Source organism: Chelonia mydas, chromosome 7, assembly GCF_015237465.2.
Source record: "Chelonia mydas isolate rCheMyd1 chromosome 7, rCheMyd1.pri.v2, whole genome shotgun sequence".
Classification (NCBI taxonomy): Eukaryota; Metazoa; Chordata; order Testudines; family Cheloniidae; genus Chelonia; species Chelonia mydas.
The window spans coordinates 90,786,451-90,803,981 of NC_057853.1; the positions used below are offsets into that span (position 1 = coordinate 90,786,451).

At 43.6% G+C, this 17,531-nt stretch overlaps 1 protein-coding gene across 3 annotated transcripts in view; it reads left to right on the forward strand.

Annotated features, from left to right (window-relative positions):
* Positions 1-13,529: 13,529 nt before the first annotated feature.
* Positions 13,530-17,531, forward strand: part of HECTD2 (HECT domain E3 ubiquitin protein ligase 2) — a 70,838-nt gene continuing 66,836 nt past the window's right edge. Inside the window, exon 1 of one of the 3 annotated variants that reach the window (XM_043552360.1) lies at positions 13,530-13,643. Coding sequence is in view for 2 of the 3 variants with exons in the window: in XM_007059410.3 (XP_007059472.1) it covers positions 14,500-14,703 (204 nt within the window). In the remaining variant the exon portion in view is untranslated. Of the gene's footprint in view, positions 13,644-13,725; positions 14,704-17,531 lie in introns of those variants that run through there. The other 2 variants (XM_007059410.3, XM_037904970.2) reach the window with 2 other exon arrangements.

Genomic DNA, 17,531 nt, shown 5'->3' on the forward strand with positions numbered 1-17,531 from the left:
AATAACCAAGGATAAAATTGTTGAAAGTTCTGACTTGGCTGGGTGAGTAATAGTTTGTGATAAGCTAGTTATGTATCTCAGTGTTTTTATGGGGTCATTAAAATCTGTCTTTCTGCTGCCAAGGTGTCTGGCCCACTTCAGTTAAGGCTGATCTGAAAACTGCTTTTGCTTCCCTCATATGGTCTCTACGTTTATCTAAAAGAAAACATTCTTTTCAGAACTTTGTTAGCAGCACAGGACATTATATCCATTGATAATATGGAATTTCCTTCTACAATATTAATGACTGGCTATATTCAAATTAATAATCAGTAATATTATTCATTGTTTATTTTCTTTTGAAACTGCCAATGTTTTCAGATGTGTCATTCCCCATGCATATTATGAAAAAGGATTCACTGTGACAAAATTATTTCTCCATATGTAAAATCAGGATAATTTTTATCCACTTTTGTAAGTGCTTTAGGTTCTATGGCTAAAAAGTGCTATACAAGAGCTAAGTATAATCATTATTTATTTATTATTTACTGGAGTGTTTCATTAAATGGCAACCAAGATACATGGAAAGGTGAGGTATTGTACCTTTAATGTTTAGACACCACATAGCATGTAAATGCTATGAAATTCTCAACACTTTATCGGTTTCAAGGCGCCAGTCCTGCAAAGATTTACATATGTGTTTAAATTATTCATGAGAGTACTCTCATTGATTTCAAAGATATTAGTCATACAAATAAAAACAAGCACATACATGATCTGGTCGTAAATAAATAATTATTAAAAAGGGCCCAACATTTGGGAACTCCTATATTTGTCATCATGCCTATGAAGTACGGAAGAATTCAAAAAATAGTGAGGAAATAAGACTATAGCAGTTTGTAATGCTACTTTTATGAAAGATGCTATATTAAAACGTGGACGTTGTTACTATTAGCATATACTGCTGGACAGCCACAAGAGGGAGCCATAGCCACAGTTACATTATATGAACAACTATAATACAAATACTTTGTTTTCTTCCCTCCATATGTACAGATTAGCTTTGTATAGTCACCCCTTTTCTTCCATAAAGCAATAGCTCCTTAGCAACTTAGACAATAATAATAGTAATACAAATAGTGTTTCACTGACACCATGACTAGCACGTTTTGTTTGTAATTCCTATCACTAAGACTGTGCTAATAATTCAGTTTAGGACTCCTTTAAAGTAATAGAGAGAGTTTATTAATGACTTTCTCTTTTTCTCATTTTATTGTGTAGTAACATCAGTTTAAACATTTTTGCTTCCTAAAACAAAAATCAGGTAATTTTACTAATCTGTAAATAAATGAAGATTAGGCAGTACTCCATATCCTAATAAGCCTTTACCCACCTTTATAATGCTTTGTAGGGAGAATTTAGAAAACCGAAGCAAACTCCTTAATACAAAACAATTAAGTGACTTGATGTCCTGCCTCAGACTATTATAGACCAGCACTGTCTGGTATCTTCCTCATCATGGTAAACTTGTTTTTTACATGCTTCTCAAGTAGGAATTGGCCTGAAAGACCATGCATAAAATCTGGAAGTATCTTTTACAAGGAAATAAAATAGATTCAGGGTCAGATTCACCAAAGCTGGCACCATCTTTCCTCCTGCACTTTAGTGAGGGATTTACCCTGGGGACAAGTAGGCTGTGATATGGCTGTCACTCTCCCTGAGACTTTTCATTGCTGAAGGCTGATGGAGAATTTACTGAGTGAGCACATATCCAAACCATGCCCGACCCTGAGACAGCATCAGCTTTCTGGGAACAGCTGGGCTTTTGTGAGCCCTCTATTGGAGGAAAGACTGACCACTTTCTACCACATCACTGTCTCTTTCTGATGGATTTTATCTTATCATGGGCCTTCTTCAGGGTCCACATGAACAGAAGCAAGCATAGTCCTTGGATTAATATGGTCTATTATTTATTAATAGCCTCTATCCCTTTAATTTTTTTTACTAGGAGACTGGGGAAAGTAATTATCAAATACTTAATAGTGCAGAAGAGAATTAATTGGATGTTTCCATCTTGCAGCTGTATGTAAACCACCAGAACAAAAAAGAAGGAATTGGTTTGAAAGCTTGAACTGAAGACAGCTTAAACAACGAGTAGTCCTTGTGGCACCTTAGAGACTAACAAATTTATTTGGGCATAAGCTTTCGTGGGCTAAAACCCACTTCATCAGATGCATCTGAAGTGGGTTTTAGCCCACAAAAGCGTCTGCCCGAATAAATGTGTTAGTCTCTAAGGTGCCACAAGGACTCCTCGTTGTTTTGGCTGATACAGACTAACTCGGCTACCAGTCTGAAACCTGAAGACAGCTTGTAACTCAAAGGAGAGAAAGGCAAGCCACAAATAATCATGCAGCAGTAAGATGCTTTGAAAACAACTTACAAAGTACTATATAGCTTTATGCAGAATAAAGAGGAACAGAGCTTTCTGAAGCATGCACTCCTTTCCTGTTTCACCTAGTCTGCTTCTACCCTCTCTTCTCCCTACCCTTCCCAGGGGCCACCTCACTAAGTCCACATCTATTATTTAAGCCTCCATTTTCTGTACTGGGAACAGTAAGATACCTAGCCGTATACTCAATCAAAATATGAGGAAGAAGAAAAAGTATCATGGAGAGAGAGAGAGAAACACAGGAAATAATCAGATCAAAAGGTCGACCCCCCCCCCACACACACACCTCCAGCTGGCCAATGATGCCTGCTTCCATCATCCACTTGTTAAATTTTCAGACAAGTACCTTTTTGCTTTCTTCCATCATGCCACATACGCTTGGGAGAAGCTCCCTGTAAACATCAACAAAGCTACCTCATTGTCCACCTTCAAATCCTTCCTCAAAACTCTCTTTTGACAATGACAAGTCTGCTGGTGTGCTGTGACCACAGCCTCTGATGCTGACCGGTATTGTCTCGTTTCTTTGTACGCTCGCATCAGTCTCTCTGAATCCATCTGTTGTCTTTTATCTTATACTTAGATTATAAACTCTTTGGGGTAGGGATTGTCTTTTTTATTCTGTGTTTGTACAACTCCTAGCATACCGGGGTCTGGGTCCATGACTGGGCTTCAGGGTACTACAATAATCCAAAAAATAAAATAAGAATAAGAATACATCAGTAATGGAACAGAAGACCCAGACTAACACTTCTGAGGGCAGAGTCCACATCAACTACTGAGATGCATGGTGATGCTCCAGTTTGCATCAGGATCTGCAGCATCACTGCAATTAGTAGCAAAGCAAGTGAGGGAAAGCAAACGTACAAAATTGGTCAAATCCATCCTTAGACTTATTCCACCAGCATTAATGGAGTTGAATTAGGGGTGAATTGGGCCCTATTTGATTTTCAGTTTGTGCCTGTCAGGGAATTTATGATCAGAATTGGTTGAATTATAAATTTGAATAAATCATCCAGTGAATTTAGCTTTTTTTTCCCCATTCATGAATCTTAAATACATACTGGCTTCTACTAACTAATATATTTATTTGTAAGCATTTGATAAATACTTTTGTGAACATATTTCAGCCCATTGGTTGTTTGCAAACAGCTCACTTGCATAGTTTGCTGTTGGTAGTGTGTGACTGGTCACCTATATTATGTGGAATGGTTTCTTTTCCCTTATTGGATGACTGAAACTTTTTAAACAGGAGAAGAATATTTGTGAATTATTTTTTGAATTATTCAAGCATCTCTTTGTCTAACTGAAAGGAACTGGAAACAACACTCCAAATCAGATAGGATTGTCCTGTTATGAAACTGGGGAACATTTTCTGGGACACTTATTGTATTGCAAATATTCATACTTGGACTGCAGATATACATTATGTTCAGTTTAAAAAGTGTTTTTATAACTTTGTTAGGAATGGGGGAAATGTTTGTTTTGCCTTAAGTAAGATAATCTTTTTTTTTCCCTCTGGTAACAGAAAAAACAAAAGTTGGGATAAAGTTTTGTGTCTGTTGCCACAGATATAATGGGTGAGATCCTCAACTGGTGTAAATCAGGATAGCTTTATTTACATGAATGGAGCTACGCCAGTTTACACCAGCTGAGGATCTGGGTCAAATTGTTTATGGAGAATAGGAAAGGAATTTTCATTTTAATATTGCATTGGATTTTTGTGAACATGAGATTGGTAGGAAATTATTTCAGTGCTTTTGAAGGAATCTAAACTTCAATATTTATATCTCAATAGAGATGAAGTAAATAGTGTGAATTCACTTGAATACTCTCCTTTCTGTGTTTGTTTCTTTTTGCTTCATTTTATTAGGATATACTATACTTTGCAGTTCTGGGGCGGGGGTTGGGGATGGGGGCAGAGCCCCCAGCTAATGTAAATTGGGAAAGATCCACAATGCATCTGTGCCATCTTACTCCAGCTGAGGCCCTCTCATAGGAGCATAAACTCCAGTACTGAAGTTGTTGTAATTAGGGTTGTCAACCCTCCAGGATTGGCCTGGAATCTCCCAGAATCAGCATTGATCTCCCAGTAACTATTAAAGCAATCTGGAAGATTTTAATAGGATATTTTAAGAAAATGACATTACGTCATGTTGGGGGGGAAAATCTCCTGGAATAGCTTCAGTCAGAGTTGGCAACCCTAGTTGTAATGCCCATGATTATGTGATTTCTTGATAACAAAAGGGAAAAGATAAGCACGTGAATGCTTGGTGTTTGTGCAACTGTGCTTGATTATTTATATTTGTACAAACTACTGGGAGCCAAACATGGTGAGAAATTGAACCTGAAAGTTAAACAAGTTATCTTTTAGTAAAGCCAGCTCTTAAATGAAATTTCAATTTAACTTAGTAAGAAAGAGAGGGGGAAAGCACATTCTTAATTAAATCTAATAAATTTAAGTTTTGAGTTAACTGCCTGTTAACTCAAAGAAGGCAAGCAAAAACTTAATTAAATGTTATTCTACCACTTCAGTATCTATTGCAAATTTAATTCAAAGTCTCTGCTCACTGAATCCTTAATGGAGCCTATATAACTCTTTACATCCACCACACACCCCATACCACTCACTGGGGTAATTACTGGGGTAATTTGAGTATTGCCAGTGTTCACAAAAAGTATATGCTCTGTCTTCATCAGAAAAATCACACATTGGAAAGATTTCAAAAGAGTGACACATAGCTCATCTTTGCGCTCCCCGATATGGCTGCTATGTTGGGCCATTCTCCAGGCATAGAGTACCCTGAGGGCAATTCTAATTTAGACTGGCTGCTAATAGCTTCAAAGAGCCAAAACCAATCTATGCAGCTGCATGACATGGCAGCCATAGTTCCCTTCTGACTCTGAATGATTCCCACCCCCTTGTGCTGCCACCACCTTTACAGGCAGAATCTGCCAGCACTGTATTGAAAAGTGGCTGCATTGCATCAGAGGATCTAGCCCAGAGGTGAGCAAACTATGGCCCACGGGCCACATCCGGCCCGTGGGACCGTCCTGCCCAGCCCTCGAGCTCCCGGCCAGGGAGGCTAGCCCCCAGTTCCTCCCCTCCCCTGTTGGTACACTGCCATGCAGGCAGCGCGGCTGGCTCTGTCTGGGCAGCGGGGCTGCGAGCTCCTGCTGCTCTGGGTGGCATGGTAAGCGGGTGGGGGGCAGGGAGCAGGGGTGGTTGGATAGGGGCAGGGAGTTCCGGGGGGCAGTCAGGGGACAGGGAGCAGGGGGCAGTTGGATGGGGTGGAGGTTCTCAGGGTGGGCGGTCAGGGGATGAGGAACAGGGGGGGTTGGATAGGGCCTGGGAGTCCCGGGGGGCCTGTCAGGGAACAGGGAGGATAGGGGTCAGGGGGGCAGTCAGGGAACAGGGAGTGGGGGAGGTGGATAGGGGGTGGGGTCGCGGGGGGAGCGGTTTGGGGTGGGGGGTCCTGGGAGGGGGCGGTCAGGGGACAAGGAGCAGGGAGGGTTGGATGGGTCGGAGATTCTGAGGGGGGCAGTCAGGGGGCGGGAAGTGGGAGGGGGCGGATGGGGGCAGGGGCCAGGCTGTTTGGGGAGACACAGCCTTCCCTACCCGGCCCTCCATACAGTTTCGCACCCCGATGTGGCCCTTAGGCCAAAAAGTTTGCCCACCCCTGATCTAGCCCAACCAGTGTGTCCTGTGTCATGAAGATGAATTCACATTTTCTCATAGTGCAGCATTGCCAGCAACTATGCAAAGGCTGTGGAATAGTTACTAACTCACTTCTAGTTTGTTGGTTAAATGGACTGAAGATGAGAAAGTGCCTGCCAAAAGGCAATATTATGTTCTCATTTGGCAATTAAACATTGTATGTATAATTGGGGTTATGTTTCCCAATGTGCATTACTTTGCATTTATCTACATTGAATTTCATCGACCATTTTGTTGCCAAGTCACCCGGTTTTGTGAGATCCCTTTGTGACACTTTGTCGTCAGTTTTGAACAGAACTATCTTGAGTAATTTTGTTTCCTTTGAAAACTTTTCCCCCTCACTGTTTACCCCTTTTTTCTAGATCATTTATGAATATGTTGAACAATATTGGTCCCAGTACAGACCCCCGAGGGACACCACTATTTATCTCTCTCCATTCTGAAAACTGACCATTTATTCCTATCTATTGTTTCCTATCTTTTAACCGGTTACTAATCCATTACAATATCTTCCCTCTTATCCCATGACTCCTTACTTTGCTTAAGAGCCTTTGGTGATGGACCTTGTCAAGGCTTTCTGAAAGTCCAAGTATACTATATCCACTGAATCACCCTTGTCCACAAGTTTGTTGACACCCTCAAAGAATTCTAATAGATTGGTGAGGCATGATTTCCCATTACAAAAGCCATGTTGATTCTTACCCAACATATTATGTCCTCTGTGAGTCTGATAATTCTGTTCTTTACTATAGTTTCAATAAGTTTGCCTGGTACTTTACGTAGGCTTACTGGCTTGTAAATGCCAGGGTCACCTCTGAACTCTTTTTTAAAAATCGGCATTACATTGGCTATCCTTCAGTCATCTTCTACAGAAGCTGATTTAAGCGATAGATTACGTGCCAGTTAGTAGTGCTGCAATTTCATATTTGAATTCCTTCAGAATTCTTGGATGAATACCATCTGGTCCTGATGACTTATTACTGTTTAATTTATCAATTTGTTCTATAACCTCCTCTATTGACACCTCAATCTCGAAAAATTCCTCAGATGTGTCACTTAAAAAGAATGGTTCAGGTGTGGAAATCTCCCTCACATCCTCTGCAGTGAAGACAGAGGCAAAGAATTCATTTAGTTTCTCCACAACAGTCTTGCCTTCCTTGATTGCTCCTTTAGCACCTCAGTTGTCCAGTGATTGTTTGGCAGACATCCTGCTTCTGATGTACTTAAACATTTTTTTTTTTTGCTGTTAGTTTTTGTGTCCTTTGCTAATTGCTCTTCAAATTCTTTTTTGGCCTGTCTAATTATACTTTACACTTTATTTGCCAGAGTTTATGTTCCTTTCTATTTTTCTCTGTAGGATTTGACTTCCAATTCTTAAAAGATGTCTTTTTGTCTCTTACCTCCTCTTTTACCCTGTTGTTTAGCCATGGTGGCCTTTTTTTTGTCCTCTTACTGTTTTGTTTTTATTTGGGGTATGCAGGTAGTTTGAGACTCTATTATGGAGTTTTTAAATCGTTTCCATGCAGCTTGCAGGCATTTCACTCTTCTGACTGTTCCTTTTAATTTCTATTTAACTATCCACCTCATTTTTCTGTAGTTCCCTTTTTTGAAGTTAAATGCTACTGTAGTGGGTTTCTATAATAGGTTCCCCCACTACAAGGGTGTTAAATTTAATTACATTATGATTGTTATTACCAAGTGGTTCAGTTATATTGATCTCTTGGACCAGATCCTGTGTGACTCTTAGGACTAAATCAATAATTGCATCTCCCGTTGAGTTTCCAAAACTAGCTGCTCCAAAAATCAGTCATTAATGGTGTCGAGAAATGTTATCTCTCCATCCCATCCTCAGGTGACATGTTACCTAATCAATATGGAGATAGCTGAAATTCCCCCATCATCAATGGATTTTCTGTTTTTGTAGCCTCTCTAATCTCCCTGAGCATTTAATAGTCACCATCACCATTTTGGTCAGGTGGTCGGCAGTATATTCCTACTGCTATATTCTTGTTGTTCAATCCTGGAAATTCCCTTGAGATTTTACTCTATTTGATTGTATGCTTTATTTCACATATAATGCCACTCTCCCACCAGCATGACCAACTGTCATTCCTATATATTTTATACTCTGATAGTACCATTGGTTATCATCGCTTCACCAAGTTTCTGTGATGCCTATTATATCAATATCCTCATTTAATACCAGGTACTCAAGTTCACCAACCTTAGTATTTAGACTTCTTGCATTTGTAAACAAGCACTTATAAAATTTGTCAATATTTTGTTATCTGGCTTCATGTGATGTAACTGAATCGGACTCTCTTTCATTTGACTGTTTCTCTTCAATTCCTGTAGTTTGTAACTTCTATCCTGTCCTCTTTATTAGGATATAGAGTATCCCCTTTAAAAATTCCTCACCTAATGGATGTGTCGTCAGAACCATGTGCTTCACACGTGTCGGCTTTCCCCTTTCTCTTACTTTAAAAACTTCTCTAAGACTTTTTAAATTTTACCTGCCTGTAATCTGGTTCCGTTTTGGTTTAGGTGGTGCCTTCCTCTTTTCCCAAAATGTTCCCCAGTTCCTAACAAACCTAAATCCCTCCTCCAAACACCATTGTCTCCTCCACACAGTGAGACACTGCAGTTCTGCCTGTCTAACTGGCCCTGTGCTTGGAGATAGTTGCATTTCAGAAAATGCTACCATGGATGTCCTGGACTTTAATCTCTTACCTAGCAACCTAAATTTGGCATCTAGAACCTCTCTCCTACCTTTTCCTTTGTCATTGGTTCCTACAGCTACCATGACCACCATCTCTTCCCCAGCAATGCACATAAGCCTTGGTAGACGTTTCAAGAGGTCTGCAATCTTTGCACCCTTCAGACAATTCACTGTGCAGGTCTCCTGGTCATCACAAATCCAACTATCTATATTTCTAATGAACGAAACCCCTTTTACTATTACCATCTCTCTTCCTAACAGCAGTGGTCCCCTCCCTTGGAGAGGTGTCATCAGTGTGAGAAGATACCAGGAAATCATCTGGAAGGAGGGTCCCAACTATGGGATCATTTCCCTCACTCCAAATTCTCCTTCCCCAAGACTTTCACACTCCTCAACAGCACATAGGCTGTCATATGGGGGATGGGACTGTGCTGTGTCCTGAAAAGTCTTATCTATGTACTTCTCTGTCTCCCTTAGCTTCTCCAGGTCAGCCACTCTGGTCTCAAGAGCACAAACTCTTGTCTCAGAGGGCCATGAACTGCCTGGACCGAATGCACACATACACCAACCATACATGCTGCATTCAGTGCAATAAATTGGATAGCCCCCACTCTGCTGCTGGACTTCTGCCTGCCTTATTTTTACTTTTTTGTTTGTTCTTTATGTGTATGTGTGTTTTTCTTTTACATGTGATTGTAAGTTTTAAGAAACAACACTCTAAAGAAAAATTACAATTCCTGCTAACTATATAATACCGAATAATAACAAGCAGGAGTAAGACTGAGTTTGTATTAGTGGTATTGTATCAACATTTTTCTTTGAGGTCCCATAAGTTTGTGAAGGATTTAAGATCCTGCTTTTTAAAAAATTAAGTTTCTAACTCTCCCCTGCATCTTGCTCTGGGATTTTATTTTTTATCTATTAGTCTGTGGCTAATGGGTGTCTGATCTAAATTTGAATTCCTCCTCCGCCTCTGTGGCTGCTGACAGAAAGAGGTTACTCTCTGTGTTAATTTTGATATAATAAATGGGCCTAGAGCATCAAACATGTCCCTCTTTTGCCTCCTGTCTCCACAACAGCCGCCAGTCTGTTGAGGAGGTTGTCCTACTAGATCCCTTCCCATCAACAAAGAAAGTAACAGAACGCCACTAGCCATCACCTTCATCCCCCAACTAAAACCTCTCCAGTGCACAATCAAGGATCTACAACCTATACTGAAGGACGATCCCTCACTCTCACAGATCTTGGGAGACAGGCCAATCCTTGCTTACAGACAGTCCCCCAACCTGAAGCAAATACTCACCAGCAACGACACACCACACAACAAAAACACTACCCCAGGAACCTATCCTTGCAACAAAGCCCGTTGCCAACTCTGTCCACATATCTATTCAGGGGACACCATCATAGGACCTAATCACATCAGCCACACTATCAGAGGCTCCTTCACCTGCACATCTACCAATGTGATATATGCCATCACGTGCCAGCAATGCCCCTGTGCCACGTACATTGGCCAAACCGGACAGTCTCTACGTAAAAGAATAAATGGACACAAATCAGATGTCAAGAATTAGAACATTCAAAAACCAGTTAGAGAACACTTCGATCTCCCTGGTCCCTTGATTACAGACCTAAAAGTCACAATATTACAACAAAAAAAACTTCAAAAACAGACTGCAATGAGAGAGAGTTGAATTGGAATTAATTTGCAGACTGGACACCATTAAATTAGGCTTGAATAAAGACTGGGAGTGGATGGGTCATTACATAAAGTAAAACTATTTCCCCGTGCTTATTTCTCCCCCTCCCTCCACCACTGTTACTCACACCTTCTTATCAACTGTTGGAAATGGGCCATCCTGATTATCACTACAAAAGGTTTTTTTCTCCTGCTGATAATAGCTCACCTTAATTGATCACTCTTGGTATAGTGTGTATGGCAACACCCATTTTTTCATGTTCTCTGTGTGTGTGTGTGTGTATATATCTATCTATCTTCTTACTGTATTTTCCACTGCATGCATCCGATGAAGTGGGTTTTACCTCACGAAAGCTTATGCTCAAATAAATTTGTTAGTCTCTAAGGTGCCACAAGTACTCCTCGTTCTTCCCAACACTGTGACTGTCTCCAGAACTACAGGGACTGCTACTCTGTCCCTGCCTGCAGGAAGACCTAGCCTCTGTCTGCCTCTCCTGCTGTTCATAGTTTCCCCAACCAGTCGCAAAGTGAACTTGACAGTTTCACAAAGATACCCTTAATCAATATGAATGAAACTGACCAGTCTCATCAACTTCAAGCTACTGGAAAACCTATGTGCAACTGTAGCTGTCAGAGAACAGTGCATTGTTCACATTTGGAGTGGAAGCTCTACAACCACAAGGGCTTTTCTCCTTAAATGAAAGCTTAAATATGACAGAAATTGATGACTTAGCTCCCTGAAACACCCTCCTCCCAATTTTTTAAAAACAACCCTATGGGGCTCTTTATAATAAAACTAGTGCTTTATGTTAGTTTCAGTATAATCAGCCATCTGTCCAACCTCTCTGCACCTGACAGTCCATAGTTCCATTCCAAGTTCCCACCCCAAAACTGAACCTGAGATAGCTGTGTTGATGATGGGCTCTGGGCACCTCTCTACGGAACTGTGGTGAGTTTTAAAATGCCACTGAATCTATGGTGCTCCAAATCCTGGTCTTTGTGTTTTCTGGACCATGCAAGAATCAGTGATGTAGTGCCATGGCAGTGTGGGCCTAGAACATAAATAAGCAGGCTCCACGTTAAAACTGTGAAGCATGTGGTGGGGTCACTCTAGGCAGTAAGAGGTTTTAGGCTTCAGAGCCTGGTACAGCTGGTTAACAAGGAAAAGAGGGGGAAAGAATTAGGTACTTTGTTTGAAGTGACACGTGCTCCCAGTTTCCAAACCATCCAGTCTTCATTTGACAATATTAAGAACTATGTCCTGGTTTTTAGTTTTTAAAAAAATGCTGTCTATTCTGATGGGAAAAGAGAAGCTGGCAATCATGCAGCAGCTATTTGGTAACACATTTTAGATTGATTGATAAGGAAATATTATTGAGACACCTGGAAATAAATTAATAGGCTGGGGAGAATGTATGGAAATTGAGGGCAAACCTACCCTCCCTACTGTTTATTGTGCTCAGAAAATTAAAATATTGTAGCAAGCCAAAACAGAGTCAATTATGGACACCTCTATCCCTCCATTCTACCTTATTCATTTACCTAACTGTTTTATACTGCCAACCATCACCACAGTATCTAAGTAGCTTCCATGAAAAATCAATCTCAATAGTGAAGTCTCCAGTGGACTTCCTCATCTGTGGTACTTTCCTCTTTTCAGGATAAAAACTCTGCATGGTTAGGGTTTGTTTAGATTTTATTTATTTCCCCTTTTTTTGGTGGGTTCGTCAGGATTTATTGGGTATAAGAGGGTGTGTCCATGTTGTATCACTCTTAGGGTTTTTGGAAAAGGAGGAAAGCTTTGCACTATTTCCTGAAGATGGTCATTTAGGGTTGCCAGGTATCCACTTTTTGACCAGAACATCAGGTCGAAAAGGGACCCTGGCGGCTCCAGTCAGCATCACTGACCAAGCAGTTGAAAGTCAGGTTGGTGGCGCAGGCAGGCTCCCTACCCGTTCCACGTGACTCCCGGGAAGTTGCCAGCATCTCCTTCTGGCTCCTAGGCGGAGGGACGGCCATGGGGGCTTTGTGTGTTGCGCCCCTGCCGCCAGCTCAGCAGCCTCCACTAGCCAGGAACCATGGCTGAGGGGACAGCGCCTGCAGGGCTCAGAGCCATGTAGTCACACCTCTGCCTAGGAGCCGGAGAGAGACATTGCTGCTTCCCAGGAGGCACCTGAGGTAAGCATCGCCCTGAGCCCACACCCCCTCCTGTGCTCCAACCCCTGAGCCCCCTCCTGCACCCAAACCCTGGCACCACCCCAGAGCCCTCACCCCCTCCCCCCACACACACACCCCAGCCCCTTGTCTGGAGCCCTCTCCTGCACCCCAAACTCTCTCTGGCTGGCCCCACCCTAGAGTCCACACCCCAAGCTGGAACCTTCACACCCTCCTGCACCCCAACCCCCAGTCTCCTCCTGCACACCAAACCCCTCATCTCCAGCCCCACTCCAGAGCCCGCAGTTGGGGCCTTCACCCCTCTCACACCCCAACCCCAGCCTGGTGAAAGTGAGCAAGGGTGAGGGAGAGCGAGCAACAGAGGGAGGGGGGTGGAGTGAGTGGGGATGTTGGCCTCAGAGAAGGGGTGGGGCAAGGGTGTTGGGTTTTCTTCAGATAGAAAGTTGGCAACCCGATGGTCATTGGTGAGGGCTCTGGCTTCACCTGTCTCCCTGGGAAGTTCGTTGCCTAGCCCCATGCCGTTGTTGGGGCATGCCTTGTCCCCAGCCCTCATACGCTTCAGCGTGGGCTTTGTGAGCTGCAGTCCCCGAAGGGCAGCTATCGCGGTGGTTCATAGCCGGACACTGACTGGGGTTTGATCCCCAAATTGCTTTGAAATGCGGGGGAGACTCCCGCGATGGGGGGGGGAGAATTAACCTCCATCTGGGCAAACGCGGGTGCGACAGAGGAAAGGCTGATTTGATTACGGGGGCGGAGGAGAAACCCCCTCTCCGGGGAGGGCAAGGGATTCCGCGGCCCTGTGAGGAAGGGTAAAGGGAGGGATTCTCTGTCTGCGGGGAGGGGCACACGGCTGGGGAGCAGACTGACGAGGCTCCCTCCCGAGTCAGAGCGCTCCGCTGACAGGGTGCTGCTGAGGGAACGCCCCACGGGGGGCTCGGAGAGACCCCTTCGCAGGCCCCGCCCGGGCGGGGGAGGGTGTTGCAGAGTCCCTGGGCGGGCTGTAGGCCCATGACGTAAGGTGTTGGTTTCCCCCTCTGCCCCGGAGCGCTCGAGCCTGCGGCTGCGCAGAGCAAACGGGCAGTCCCTGCAACGTGACCGGGGCACCGCGGCATTTCTTACGCTGCGGAGTTTCCGTAGCCGTGTCCTCCGCTGCCTCCACGCCGCGCTTGTGTGTCGCCAAGCGCGTTTCTATGAGCAGCCCGTAAACAACATGGCGGCTGTGCCGGCTCCCTGTCCAATTCTTGGGCTGTAGGCGGCTGTGAGGGGCGCGGGCAGCCTCGGCCGCCCGGAGCGCTAAGGGCAGCGGGCAGGGTTCCGAGAGCGGGGAGCGCGACAGGTCTGGCCGCGGGCTTCCAGTGCGGGCGGCAGGGCCGCGCTCCCCGCGCCGAGCCGTGCGGGGGTGTGTGTGTGTGCCCGCGAGTAGCGCCCGCTGCGGCACCGCGGCTCGTGCCCGCAGTGCGCTGGGCGCTCTGGGCAGGGGTCGTTAGGGGAGCTGGCTGGGGAGGGGCTCGGGGGGCTGCGGAGGTGCCTGGTTCTCTTCCCTGGGGTGTTGAGTGGTTTTGGGGAGGCGGTGGGTGTTTGGGGGCGACCCGGTTGGAGCAGGTGATTTAGGGGCTGGTGTCTGTGGGCGCGTGTGGGGAGGCCGTGGGTTGCTGGGGTGATGAGTTCGGGGGTGTGATTGGGGTGTAGGGGCTACTGGGGGGGGGCGGGGGCGGGGGAGTTGTCGCAGACCCGGTGCGCGTTGGCTGGGCGAAGTAGCGATGTCACTGCAGACCCCGCAGGCTGCCACAGCCGGCTCAGATCTCCCCGCAGTTACCGAGAAAGGGTCCTTTCTGGGTTACAAAATGGGCGAGGACAGTTTTGTTCCCCCGTCAGTGGAGGAGGAGGAAGAGGAAGACGGGGAGAAAGAAAAGGAGAAAGAGAAATTGCCTCCTATCCTGACTGCATCTAATACTGCTGCTGGGGTATGTGGAGAGCAAGTGCCTTTTCCTGTTGCCATAAGGCTCTTGACACAGATGCTTTGTGAATCATTATGAAGGGGATTGCGTGACCTGTCACTTCTCGTTAGAGCATAACTCAGATTTAATCCAATTTTTTTAGAAGGGCTTTAAAACCAGGAAGCAAAATGATTAATTTTTTTAAAGTTTTTTTTTTAATTTTACTTTATTTTATTCTTAGTAGGTAGACTTTTTTCTTTTTTATGTTACTTGCTTTGGGGTGTTTTAAGTTTTGTTTTTTAGAAAGTGTACCAATAATCAGTGACGTAGCTGTGAATTTTAAATTTGCATGTGGTTGTTTGTTTTATAGTGACGCTTCCATTTTTTGTTGGACGTGAGTGAGGTCTTTGTAATATACTTATGGTAAATTTACCATCTTGAAAGTAATGTAATGCTAATTATTTTCAACCCATTGCATTGTCTGCAGTATTTAAAGAATTTAATTAGAAGATTCTCTCATGTTCTTCAGTCTGCTTAAACAAAGATGACAAAATATTTTGTCGATAAAATTACTGCTGTATGGGTTAATGTAGACCGCTTTAAACTTTATAAATATGTGAAACAAAAATGGCCATATTGGGTGAGAACAATGGTCCATCTAGCCCAGTATCCTGTCGTCTGACAGTGGCCGGTGCCAGATGCTTCAGAACAGGGCAATTTATCAAGTGATTCATCTGCTGTCGTCCAGTCTCAGGTTTTGGGGTTGTGTCACTGACCATATTGGCTAATAACTTCATGGAGGATAGGTTCATCAATGGCTATCTAATAAAATTGAGGATGAAGAAAGATATTTACATTGAAAAAATTCCATTTCATAAACTTTATTATTTTAGTGAAATCTCCATACTTGTTGGAATTTTAAAGTTTATTTTTGATGAATATATAACATTTCCCACCATGTAACCTTGATTTCCTGGCTATAATCTGCCATTTAACTAGCTCAAGTAACCGTGGGGACTATTTTCATAGAATAAAGGAGCAAACAATAATTTCACTAATCCTCTAATGTCAGAATTCTGAGGTCTTTTAGTTGAGTAGATTTAACTGGTGACTGAATTATTAGAACTCATCATTTTACACAATTTAATTTTTAAATTGAGTGACTGCAATGTTTATGACACTGACAGTCTGCCTTCGCTCGCTGGTCTTTAATACTATGTAAACTTCTCTGCACAATTCTGCCAGTGCACCTTGGTCTTTGTGTACAACCAAATTCATGGCCTCTGGTTCATTAAAAAGATTGTCAACTTTCGAATCACTAATTTGCACAAATATGGAGTTGGATAAGATCCCTAGATTTATTTGCACTTGTGAACTCAAGTCAGAATTAGTAGGAGATAATCAGAGGCACAAATGCCAGTGCTAACTCCTGTTGAAAGTCAGTTGGAGTCAGACACCCAACTGCCACATGGCCTGAACACATGAAAAGAAAGACAGAGAGCAAGGAGTGTGGCTTAGGTGAGGCCACAGCTTTATTATTTAACTCATCTGGGAACAAATTGTTACAGTGCAAGTCATGATTCCTTAAGTTACTTCTACCTGTTGGAAGGCTGCCATCAGCTCCCCACCCCTCCACAGCTAGTCTCCGCTTGTTGTGAGGATCCCCACCACCTTCCCTTCATATGAAGGTTATGGGGCTGAGGAAAGGGAGTTGTCTCCTTGCTCTACCAGATGTTACCTGCCCCAGCCCATTTACCTAGTTTCTTTACATTCATTTCCATTTCATCAAGGAACTGGTCCTCCTCTGGAATGATTACCTGTATTGGATGCCAGCCTTAAGGAGACATCAGCAATTAGCTTGGCTGACTGCCCACACACCTGAAGCTGAGTTCCCAAATAGCTAACAGTTCCTTCCCCAGTGGCCAAGAAGGAGAGCAGATGTACCCCGTTACCTGAATAATTCAGGTACCAAATGTATTTTGGGTGGATAATTACCAATCCTCCCAGATCCTATTCCAGATGCTTCATATGACTACTTGCTTTGTCAAGCTGCACAGGAAGCTTTTCAGACAAGTTTATAGTCACACCTTGGGCAAATGTTGTGAATCTGCCCTACATCTCTTTGGGCTCCGATTAGTAAATCAATCCACTAATGAAATCCCAAATTGTTTTCACCCAAGTGTACTAGAATCATTTTAGGTGGCTGTTTCCTCACTGCCGAAGAGTATAAGAGGGTCATAAGTTGGTTTCAGAGCATGTCCCTCTTGCCATGCCAACTCAGATTCATCTCTCCACCAAGACCCACCTGTGAACCTCCAGGGCAGTTGTGCTTGGCTGCTTGCACAGATCCAAACATAGACTCTCATGACCCATTTCCCAGCTCTCTGTAGAGCACGCTAGCATTCATACTAACTCAGCTGCCTCACCACTGATGCCCAGCAGCATACTTCGTGGAGGAACCGGCCACCTGCCTGTGTGCCACACGTGCAATCTTATCTCTAAACATCTAATCACTAACTCCTGTGACCCAGTCATGTGATCCTGAAGGTTTAGCACAAATCACTGAATTATCCTCCCAATAGGAACCTCCATACTTTCTATGCATTTGGATGTCACCAAGTATAGGCATAATCTCTTAGGTTCCTATTCCTAAATTGTGCTGTGGATTAGAGCTTGGCAAATAGTTTTTTCAGTTTTGCCAACAAACCAAAAAATAAACTAAATTATTGTTTTTATCCTGAAAATGTTCTGAATTTCTCAGCAAATCATGTGGGTCACCTTCAGAAAAGCACGTGTCTAGCCATTCCTCTTATAACCTTTTAGCTTAGTGTTTAGGGCTCTTATGTGGAACGTGG